This window comes from Mytilus edulis, chromosome 3 (genome assembly GCF_963676685.1).
Source record: "Mytilus edulis chromosome 3, xbMytEdul2.2, whole genome shotgun sequence".
NCBI lineage: Eukaryota > Metazoa > Mollusca > Bivalvia > Mytilida > Mytilidae > Mytilus > Mytilus edulis.
This window is the reverse complement of record NC_092346.1, coordinates 86,547,033-86,559,423: the sequence shown is the minus strand read 5'-3', so window position 1 is coordinate 86,559,423 and position 12,391 is coordinate 86,547,033. Positions and strand designations below refer to the sequence as shown.

Sequence of the window (12,391 nt, the reverse complement as noted above, 5' to 3'; positions counted from 1 at the left end):
GAAGGCTGTAATCATCTCTTTTGTCCTAAGGTTTAGCTTTAAACCGACCATCATTGCCAACTTCTAAATGTAAGTCAATATGTGAGACAAACTTAATTGTATATATTGTATCCTTCATCTCAAGTTTGATGATACAAATAATTAAAATAATATAAAATTATCCAGAGAGACAAAATCATTTACTAGTATATAGCAAGAGTGAAGTAAAGAGAAACTGCTTTTTTTTTTTGTCTTTTAAAAAAATCCCTGTATGAATGAAAAATGGCAACAGTATTATACCGCTATTTGAAAGTCATTAATCGATTGAAAGAAAACAAATCCGGATCATGAAGTCAGCCTCATATGAATAAAGGTAAAAGTCGAAAAGAAGAGACGCACAGTTGATTTCCATGGGAATTCCGATTGTATGTTGCAAAACACGTCATCAAAACGTAAAAGTCATGTTGTCTACCAAGAAATCAAAGATTGATAATTAAAGGTTACAGTAGTATACCGCTGTTTGATAACTTCAGTTTCAGAGAATGTTTTGTTTGATTGATGAGTGTTTTTTATTTTAAAAAGAACGATTTATCCCCCCGAAAGACAAGATAATTCTCCATGTTTTTTTAGGAAACGAAAATGGACCAACTCTCTCGATTTGTCTTTTAGTTTGAAATGGAAAGTACTAAAGGATAGAAAAGTCAAATGTTTAAATACTTTTTCCAGATTAAAGTGTTGTAGACTGTATGTACTGCAAAAGATTTTTGGAATATTTTAGTAATCACAACTTCTCCAAGCCACCTCTAGAATTGAAAGTTGCAAACAATCTTTGAAGTGCGGCTTTGATTTCTAATAAAATGGATGTTAATGATTTAGAAAGAGGGTTTATGGATCACTTGAAAGATCCAGCAATATAACGTTGTTGGTAAAAACATTAATGTAGTTTAGTTATCAAATACAATGAAGGACGACCCATCGATATAACGTTGTTTATACAGACACTTGTGTAGCTTATGTATCTAATACAGTGACGGAAGATCAAATGTCACATTTTAACGTTATAGCACAGTAATAGCAATTGTCAGAAATTTAAAAACCTGACATAAAATGTTTCTCATACTTTTCCAAAATGTCAACAGTGAGTCAATCAATTTCCTTATATTTGTTTGTTTCTGCCTAATGATCAATTTGATTTAACAGATTGGAAAATGATTATTATGTAACTATAAAACGCATTTATTAATCTGACAACGCTACCAATCTCACCATGTGACTAGCTTTGACGTGTACCATTATTGTATGTGACCTTATAATTGTAATACAGATGCTTCATACAGAGTAGGAGGTGTTTACCGAATAAACATACCGAACTAACTATGTTTGAAGTTCATTTGATTCTAGATAGGATAGTTTTCATTTTCTTATTCGTCTATTGTCAAGTTATTGACAATTAAAAAACCCAATAACATACAACTCGATAGTAATTATCGAATTTTATTTTCTCTGATATAATGTCGTAATTGAGTTGTACAAAATTGTGTATCAATATTTGGCATATTGCTGTGTTTTAAATATTTGAAAAATAACAGGTATAATAATATTTCTTATTTTTGTTATCATATCAAAAAGCAATTATGACATTCAAAAATAGAACTCCAAATATTTAACGACTATGTCGATTTTACTATATATGTTTTAGATAGTACGCATCACGTTTGTTTATTTAATGCTTGTTTGTGGTTGTGATTTTTTTTATCTGGTTAAATTAGAGCTCGCTGCTTGTATATACTGATTTTTATTCAATGAATTTTTGTGTATTTTATGTAAAAAGTCTACTCGTGGAGATTGAGAGGGTTGATATTTTAAAATCAAGTTGAACCCAACATATAGTCAAGCTCTTGTTTCAATTCATGATCAATCTTTGATTTTTTATTGTCACTTATGTAGACGATGGAGGATTAAGATAACGACATATTTCATTACCATCCAGCTGCCTATTATTGAGGACTGTATTTAGCTTTCTATGTAGGCTTTATAGGCTAAATATTTTACTTGGGTTGCTGTTGCATTAATGTATGTTCTATATAAGTGGGACGAAAGATACCAAAGGGACAGTCAAACTCATAAATTTAAAACACTGACAACACCATGGCTAAAAATGAAAAAGACAAACAAACAACAGCACACACGACACAACATAGAAAACTAAAGAATAAACAACACGAACCCCACCAAAAAACTAGGGGTGATCTCAGGTACTCCGGAGGGGTAAGCAGATCCTGCTCCACTATATCTTCTTATCTAAGAGTTCATTAAAATTCGTGGCGGACACATTTTCGTGTGTGTATATTTAAGCCGTGACTTTTGGTGTTCAACGAAATTCAAATGGTAAATAGTCTTGGGTATGTCGCCATGGTCAAAACATCGAGTTCAAGTATCCATGTAAATACAATTGATACTCAATCTACAACATCGATGCTAATGAAAACAAAAAGTAAAATCACAAAATTACTGAACTCCGAGGAAAAGACTCCATATTATTTATATAAGTTATAACCGTTCTTCATGCGAACATATCTCGAACCATGCATCATAAAATAGTGTTCTAAAAAACAGATTGCAAAGATAATGACAAAATGTGCGTGCTATGGGCATTTCAAGGGGAATGTACGAAGAATCAAGGTTACATGGTTTTCAATTGCCAAAACAGTTGTCAAGTTTGCAGTGGTTCCTTTACAGGTATATATGTAAATATAATATGGAATTATAATCACAAATTTAGACAAGTATATTATGTTCTAGTCTATGAACTATGTCATTTGTGTTGTGATGAGTTGTCTCAAATGTTCATAGGGAATCATACCACATCTTCTTTTTATATATCCGAATTTTATCTAAAGCAAAAGGTACCATTTAAAAGGAAAAATAAACAGTAGCTCCTGCATATAATTATGTGTATTATAATGTACATCATGACTGCTAGTTTTATAGTCAAACAAAAATAAGCTCAAATTGGATTATAACAATAGATGTACGTGTACCCAAACTGCCACGAAATAGCAAAGAAGTTGATGCTGGAACATCCGTCAGAAGAAGAAGAACCTACTTGCATTTAAATAACACAGCAATTGATGCTCGTGTACTTCTTTATCAAAATTACTCTTATTTTGGATTCAGAATTGCAAAGTCACATGCAACCAAGATTCGTCAAATATATGCATTTTTAAAACAATTTTATAGATTGTATAGACAAGAACAAGAGCTGTTCAAAATGGTCGGCAAACGGTGAATGTCGCAAAAACCCAAAGTATATGTTATTTAATTGTCAAAAAAGCTGCAAAGTATGTGACGGCAAAATAGGTAAATGTTAAAATGTTGCCTTTATTTACTGCAACATTCATAATATTGCTTCACTTAGAAATAATGTAAAAGATAGATGTTTCGAAGTCAAGGATATTAAAAATGCAATCATCAAGACAATAAACAAACACGAATCATTTGCCTTGTTATTCTGTGCTTGTAACAATTTCATATAATGCACTATGATTATGAGGTAAGCATATTGTACATGCCAAAAACAAAAAAAAAGTCACTTTAAATGTTTGTATCTAAATTATATGCAAAATAAAGAGAAAGCGTCTCTGATACAAGTCATCATAAAATCGTGACTGTGTTGCAATCACTGAATAATCATGTACATTTATCAATTGTGGATATTTTAAGTTAACAGTCAAGACATACCAGTAGCACAAATGGAGAAGTGTGGGCTCATTGTTTCATTCACAAAAAGTAAAACAATACTTGTATAACGAAGTTTAAAATTGAGTATCTCTCTCGTTGTAAATGTCTTGAATTGGACAATGAAAGTCAGTTCAAAGCGAGGTCACTCGAATTCATATGGTTGAAGTTTGCATGAATGAGTTTATGTCAGGATATTTTACTGTTATAGCCATCTGATAGACAATGCATAAATTGGGTAGATGAAAATCAAAGAGACTTTTTATACGGGCAATGACACAAACAATCAACAAATCCGAAGGTTGGAGACTCCACTCAATTAGTTTGTTAATCTCTCAAATAGGCATTAGCAAGGAAAACACTCAGATAAAAGACGAAATGAAATCTGCTGAAACAACAAATGGAGCAAGAGAAGAAGTCACCATTGCAGACAACGAAGACAAATTAACCGTAACTGATTCAACAGCATCAACACAATTAGAAAAGGAAACAGAAGAGAATGAATTTCAAACTAACGACACGACCACCAATGGTGTAACAGGTACTCGCTTTTCTTTAGCATATCTCGTTCGTTAATTAAATGTGCATGCCATGTTTTTGAGATGCTTTACTACACCATGATCTTTTATTTCTTCATATAATCAGTCGAAGGATGGGCGGTTTTCTTTTAATACCAGAAACACAATTTACGAAATAAACATACATCATAATTGTAAACGTTATTACAAAACGAGGGACTTTATGCAACTACAATAATATTGAGTAAAATGAAGGCAACAGTATTATACCGATGTCAAACGTCATAATTCGATCGAGAAAAAACTCATGGTAGTGAGGGAAATTAATCAACTATAAGAGAAAAACAAAGGAAAAACAGGGACAAAATCAAACGCTAACACCCATAGAAACACACTATTTGATAACAACTGCCATATTCATGACTTGGTACAGGACAATGTATGGTAGGTTGAACCTGGTTTAATGGTATGCTCAAGCACACGCAAAAACATTCCTTACAGAAAAATGCACAAACAAATACTATGATAGACGACACAACATGCAAAACAACATATTCCATCAACGACAAACACATCAGAATATCAAAGACAGTGACGCAGAACATTTGACTTTCCGTTATGAATATTCCTCAGAGTATTTTTGTTATTTTACTTTTTACAGAACATTTATCAAATTTTATTTGTAATACAATCTAAATTTATTTACTGAATATAATTTATTTAAGATTGCACGGACATTAAGGAAAAATGTTTAATGTGGGCTTTACAAAAGGAATGCAAGCAGAACCCAGAATATATGCTGTACAACTGTAAGAAGAGTTGTAATGCTTGTGGTGATGCAATTGCCAAAGGTATTATGATAAAGAACTAAATCTGTCTCGTAAAAAGTGCATTGAGGATATTGTAAAAATGATTAACATTGCCTACTGGGTAACGAAAATAAAAATTTTGGCTTTCATTCTGATTACACCTATCGTTAAAGTTTAATACCGCAGTAATATAAAAACTTAATGAAAAAGGTTACCAAAACGAAGTGGACGCTCATTTCTATTCCATATTAAAAAAAACTCCTCAAATTACCTCTCGTTCACTATTTCCGCTCCAGGTGCAAACGGGCATAATCCATCTTATTGTCATTACTCAGGCATTGTAATCTACTGTGTGACGTTTTATTTAGATTCAGTTGGTTTTTATACTGAAGTATATTGCATTATTACTTGTTTCGAGTGTACCGGGTGAAGGATTTTCTTTAATCTATTTTAGTTTAGTCAAACAATCAATGCTCTCAAATTTGTAATAAAAAGTAAAATCACAATCACAATTACAAAAATATATGTTTGTATCAATATGCAGAATGCAAAGACTGGCACCACCAATGTTCTGATTGGGCGTCAAGTGGTAGATGCAAGACACACTCAACTTACATGTTTGAATATTGCAAGCTTAGTTGTGATGCATGTGAAAGTCCAAGGAAAAACGGTAAAGACATGTTCTTAAAAAATTATCTAACTTGTAGCAGTATAGAAACACGCACTTTGAATACCAAAAAAGAAGCTTGGTATCTTCGATGATTCAGTATCATCGTTTCTAAACAACCAGCTTAAAATACAAATTCTTCAAAAAAAGTTATTAAAAGTATTTGTTGGAGCGATAAGATGTTTTATTTATTGTATATACATTGAATATAGTTTAGTCAGTTATTTTTAAGCAAAATAATTCGATAATTGGTGCGGTAATGTGTATGATGTCAATGCTATATGAATTAAACATGTTTTTTTCTGATAATGGTACATTCATTTCAATTTCTTATTTGTAAAAAAAAACACCATCAAACCTGACCCTGAACATGTAATAAAATGGAATAACGTTGATCATTTTTGTATTTTAGTTGCGTTTTGCTTGCTATGCTTTTTTGCGTTGCAATTGACATTATCGTGAATCTAACGCGTCAATCATTGTGTATGTGTTGAAAAATATTTTAAAGAATGTTTGTTCAATTCAAAATATCATCGATTAAAGGAGATACAAATGTTTTTTTTATATAAGTTACTAAGTGTATTATATTTTAATTTTCTATATTTTAGGTGATATCAACTGTGTAGATGAAAATACAAAGTGTAACCACTGGGCCTTCATAGGTGAATGTGTTAAAAATCAAAACTACATGCTGTCAAAATGTAAACACAGTTGCAATGTATGTTAATGAACAATCCATTCTATTCCTGCGATTCCATACAAAATAACTTTCGGGCTGAAATGAATTATACAAAGTTACTTAGTTTCAGAGCCTTTTAAAACAACCATCTTCCTATACAAAAAACTTACCACTGAGCTTAGGTTTTTTTCACAAGATGCGACTATCGTCTACAAAATAAATCATCAGTGACTTCAAATAAAAATAAGTTTAAAGGTCAAATAAGGTAATATACACTTGAAAAGTGTTGAGGAATAAAATGTCTAAATGTTTTGTCAAAATACGGTTTTTAGGTAGGAAATCCTTCGTTTTTCGAACAATTCGAATTTATGTACCAGTTAATTAATTAATATTACCATTTCAATGAAGACAGAAGTACTGACTACTTCGGCGCTGGTTATACTATTGGAGAAAAAAACGCCACCAGAAGAGGCATCTACCAAGGAGTTGTAAACTTAATGTACCAACGATACCAGGGTTATACTTGTGTACGCCAGACGCGCGTTTCTTCTACAAAAGACTGCTGCACATATTTTGTTTTGAAAACATTTATAAATCGTTAAGCATCTGCTAGTAAATACATTTTGGTCTAAAATGGTCATGTTTATTTTTATCAGGATCTGAAAAGCCGTATTCAGCTATTCAGTGTAATTTCAGACTTATCCACTGTGGTAAATTCAGAAATATTCAGTACCATTGCATAAATGCAGTATGCTGTTATTGTGTTATAATGGATACCTGTCAATCGTTTATAAATTTGAGATACATGCGCCCAAAATACATCGAGAATAATACATTGCAAAATCACTAAAGGCCCTAGGTCTGATATTGGTATCTCGGAATGATACGGCATGTGATACGGATGCTTTTTTTTTTAATTTAGAATAAGAACTGCTTACTGATCCAAGGCACATGGGTTATCTGCAGATGTTTTTTTTGCCATGTTTTATAAGCTTTATCTGTAATATTGTTTTTTCTAATTGTGTGTGTGTGTGTTTTGTATGATATTTCATTGTGTTATTTTTATCCTCCTTTAGTATTGTTGTACACATTCTTAATAACACATCTCCATTTAAACAATAGTTACAATAGTTGTATTGTGAATCCTAATTATTTAAATAAGATAAGAAGATATGGTAGGATTATGTAAAAAGTGACAACTACCCACCAAAGACCAAATAAATTGCAAATGCATTACCTTTAAGATATGCATTTTTAGCTCATCATAAGGCCTTTTGACCATGATCTTGAATATTCTTGAAATAACAACCACTAGACAAAACAATCAATCTATAAAATTGAGAATGGAAAAGGGGAATGTGCCAAAGAGACAACAACCCGACCATAGAAAAAAAAACAACAGCAGAAGGTCACCAACCGATACAAATTTATGTTTATTTCAATGTTTAGTCTTTCTTTTTCTATTTTCATCCTTTCTTTCTCAATTTCTAATCTCTCTTGTTCTATTTCAGTCTGTATATCTCAAAATTTAGCAACTTCTGTCGTAACTACCCTTCCCTTTTCACGAATGTGACCTACCGAATTAGACTATTTTCCGGATTTGTAATAGCATAAGCAACACGGGTGCCACATGTGGAGCAGGATCTGTTCACCCTTCCGGAGCACATGAGATCACCTACAGTTTTTGGTGGGGTTCGTGTTGCTTAGTCTTTAGTTTTCTATGTTGTGTCTTCTGTACTTTTATGCGTATGTTTGTCTTTTTATTTCTAGCCATGGCGTTGTCAGTTTATTTTTAATCTATGAGTTTGGCTATCCCTCTGGTATCTATCGTCTCTCTTTTCTGTATGCATTCATCTTCATTCGATACATAGATGGGCACTATTTTGTTTTGTTGATTTTTTTTTTATCAGGCTGATTGCTGATATTGATTCAATTTGGGAACTATTTCAATTTAATTCATTTTCACTTACCATTTTAATAACTGATTATCACTTTCGTAAATGACATTTTTAGTGGAATTACCCTCTTCTACAATTCAAACTACTTTTTATTAACAAAATCTATCCTTACTGAGTCTTACAGTATACTGTCCTTGCATCAATATTAAGATTGGTTTACTCGCCTGTAAATGTTGGGAGCGTGTCTAAATCACCAAGCAAATATCTGATGCAGTTTTGTCCATTATAGCAAGAATCCTGTCTTCCAGCACAGAGAGATTTTCTGATGTTCTTACCCCGCCCCGTATTTCTGCATTTTCTCGATCCTGCTTTTATTTTCCTTTATTTTTTGATACTCGACCAGTCCTGCCATTTTGTCCTAACGTCGTCTGGGTTTCTTTTTTTGTCCCCACATCACGAATTCTTCCAGCAATTTCACGCAACAATTTCCCCTTTCTATCATTGGTGGTTGTGTCCGTGAATTTCCCAAACAGTACATTTTTTGTTCATCTCATCCACAAGAATTTCTAATTCCTCTTGTTTGAAAATTTCATTGTCTTTTACACTGAGTCATTATTATTATGTTCTTTCTTTCTTTTAAATTTCCAACGGTTGTTAACTTCATCAGGATCAAAAGTTAGGCAGACTATTTTTGCAAAAAGTACTGTTACTTCAAAAGCACTAGACATTTTTTATTTAGCAATGACTAACTCAAAGAAAGTGAACGTTAACTGACAGGACGGGAGTTAAGTAAGTGTGCTTAGAATAACACCGCCTTAATGGTATTATTGAACAACAAGAGAAAGGAAGGGACGAGGAAAGAATGGTTCAGATTACACGCTTAAAAGATTCTTATCGAATTCTTTTGATTTCGTAAACTATAACTTACGAGAACTTAAGGAGAAGTTTCTTATTACCTGCCTCAGACACGGAGGATATTGACAAAGTCGTGTCTATTTTGTTTAGCTATCTATTCATATTTTCTGAATTCTTACTTTATCGTAAAAGTTAATGCACGGTATGTACTATCAATGACAAAAACTGTTTGAGTGAGTTGTTTAGCTAGCTATTCATGCTATAAGGCCAGGTTAAATGCACCATTTTCTACATAAGAAAATGTATGTAAAAGTCTGAAATATGACAGTTGTTATCCATTCGTTTGATGTGTTTGAGCTTTTGATTTTCAATTTGATTATAGACTTTCCGTTTTTAATTTTCACGGATTTCAGTATTTTTGTGGTTTTACTTTTTGTTAACGTCATTGTTTAATTCATTCGCTACTGTACCCTTTTCTAGTAGATATTTATAAAACCAAGTTAAACCCACCTCTTGCTTTAAAAGATGCCTGTACCAAGTCAGGAATATAGCAATTTTATTTTATTATTTCGTTGATTGACGGAGTTTGATTTTGTCAGTAATTGAGTGGACCTATCCCATTGAAGTGAAGTTCGGTGTTTTTTTAACTTTTGGTTAAACACGATAAACTCATGTTACAGGTTAATGCATTACAATACAACTGATTGAGCAGTAAGAGGATTTATGATTGATTGCTTATTGGTGAGGCAATATGTGAAAAATTCTTCAACAGTTATTTTTACATAGATAATGTATGTCATTTGATTGAGAAAAAAACGATATCTGAATGTTCCAAGTAATAAAATTAAACTGTTACAGCATTTGTTTTAAATTATTTTGAAATATGTTTCATACTGTACAGATATTCTAACACGAATTACAACTTTTTTTGCAGTTCTGAAGCATGTATTTGCGATTTTTCCTACATTTATCGCTAGACGATGCCCATCTCTGACACTTTCTGTTCTTATATACGAATCGTGAGCCACCTAATTAAAACAAAAGATAGGACAATTGATACAAAAAAAATGTAATTTGTAGTGATAATACTATAATAACATTAACGGTAACAATTATCCTGCACCAGATGTGCATTTCGACAATACATGTCTCTTCAGTGATGCTCGTGGCCAAAATATTTGAAATCGAAAATGAAGAGCTATAACCTATACTAGCGGACTTTAAAAACACAACACACATGTAGTGTGATTTTTTTTTCACAAAATCATTATTAATTATCATATAATTTCTTTACATGCTAAAATGCGATCTAATTCTTTCTGTTTGGAAAATATAATAACCGAATTCTTTGGGGTTATCGAACATACCGACTTATAGAAGGCGAAATAAGTCTTAAATTTGAAACTCATTTACAATATTAAAAGTTTTTTGTACATCATTTCTTCGGAATCCATTCCAAGTTTTAACTCCGTCAGAAAGTTATTTCAATATTTGAGACCGAACAATGAAAATTAGAATCAGGTCATAATCATTTCGTAGCCGGTAATACATCAACGTGCTGTGCACCTCAGAAACACCACTTACATTTTTTTTAAATGACACAGACAGGCGGGATTGGTAAATAACCAGCCAAGACCAAGTCAATATGTAGTGACACAGCCAGGTCAATACAATTTCTAAACACAACGACATTTTGGTGACATATTTACGACTGCAACATTATTTGCTAACCAAGTCGTCTGAGTAGATGGTTGACAGATTCACGCCAAAGATGTGTCTCTTATACTACAAAACAGAGAGTTGGCTACAGAATAGAAATGATTTTAAGGACAACTGCTTAATTGCAAAAATAGACTGTAATGAGTGAGACAGCAGTTCAATCAGTAGGATAAAAACAAGTTCTGATTGATTTATTCATCGTATCCAATGAAAAATATGTTTAATGGTATCCGATCAAAAAAGTTTGGATTGTTAATGAACAGAACATCATAAATATATATTGAAAGATATATATTTTACAGAAAAATAACACTCATATGGAAAACCTACCTGAATGCCTAAGTGCCGGTCGTTCTTTAGCCAGTTTAACAAAAGGTAGATAAATTGCCAATTTCAATATGCAGTTCAGTATCATCATAATGAAATCAAACAAACCTTAAAAACAAATTCAATAAATAGTTAAAGATCCTTGATTTTGTGCGGGTGTGAGTTGAAAGTACTTAACACAACATTCCCAAATTTACCGCAAACCCAAATAAAAATATCTAAAGACTATGTTATTATTTTCATATTTAAAAACCTTGATGACCTCCTACGATATCGTGAGAATAAGCAGTTGTATAACTATAAATGTGCCTATTTTTTTATAATGATTAAACTATAATAGCCATGGCGTTGTCAGGTCAGTTTATTTTCGATCTATGAGTTGACTGTCACTCTGGTATCTTTCAGCCCTCTTTTACTACAAAGCTATTAAAGTTAAAAACAAATAATCAGGAAAAACAGATATTGGACTAAAAGAGGTATACTATAAATAGTTATCAAAAGTAACAGGATTATAATTTAATACGTCAGACGCGCGTTTCGTCTACATGAGACTCATTAGTGAATGAAGTCTGCTAAACAATGGAGATGAATGAAATACTGTAGCAGTAAGATTTTCTCAAGAAGACGATTTCGTTAAAGAGGCTAGGTCTTTGAAATAAATAGGTAGCGGCTGTGTCATTCTCAATGAAATGCCAATCAATTAATACCTATATTGCTATATTTTCATGTTGAGAGAAAAACAGTTATGTATGCCCCGCTTTAAACAAAGTCACAGTAGCTAAATTGTAGTTTGAAACACGACTTAAGTACTTAATTTTAAGGCGAACATCTATATTGGTAAATAATCGACGGGCCATACAGATATCGTCTGAAACGAGATTTTCAGAACACCTTAAAAAAAATTTAATGGTTAATTATTTGTCTTTGTTACAGTCACTAAAAAGACAGTGTACATCTTGGTATAGTGTATTATTACAATTGAATTTCATTTGTGGATGGGGAAATCAATCATGTAAACTAGATTGCAGTAATAACAATCAATCAAAAGTTGAAATATTGCAATCGCATTAGCCCTTTGAAACATATGCATGTTGGTGTAAATGTTTAGTAAATATCAACTATTTTTGAGATGGTGCCTAGTTCTGTTATTGTGCATTGTATAACAACCAAACGTAATCATATAATCTGATCTAAATGTCTTT

General features: G+C 32.1%; 1 protein-coding gene across 1 annotated transcript; it reads left to right on the top strand.

Annotated features, from left to right (window-relative positions):
- Nucleotides 1-2,599: 2,599 nt before the first annotated feature.
- LOC139514968 (putative tyrosinase-like protein tyr-3) lies at nucleotides 2,600-7,587 on the top strand. Its single transcript, XM_071304545.1, has 6 exons — nucleotides 2,600-2,718; nucleotides 3,220-3,339; nucleotides 4,061-4,258; nucleotides 4,961-5,086; nucleotides 5,589-5,714; nucleotides 6,320-7,587. The coding sequence occupies exons 1-6, from the start codon at nucleotides 2,616-2,618 to the stop codon at nucleotides 6,436-6,438; spliced, it is 792 nt and encodes a 263-aa protein (XP_071160646.1). The 5' UTR covers nucleotides 2,600-2,615; the 3' UTR covers nucleotides 6,439-7,587.
- The last annotated feature ends 4,804 nt before the right edge of the window (nucleotides 7,588-12,391 follow it).

Bases quoted from the DNA above. Each gene is read 5' to 3' on its own strand.
- LOC139514968 (XM_071304545.1), top strand. From the start codon at position 2,616: ATGTGCGTGCTATGGGCATTTCAAGGGGAATGTACGAAGAATCAAGGT. The intron at 4,259-4,960 runs GTACTCGCTTTT...AATTTATTTAAG, and splicing joins GACCACCAATGGTGTAACAG to ATTGCACGGACATTAAGGAA. The intron at 5,715-6,319 runs GTAAAGACATGT...TCTATATTTTAG, and splicing joins TGAAAGTCCAAGGAAAAACG to GTGATATCAACTGTGTAGAT.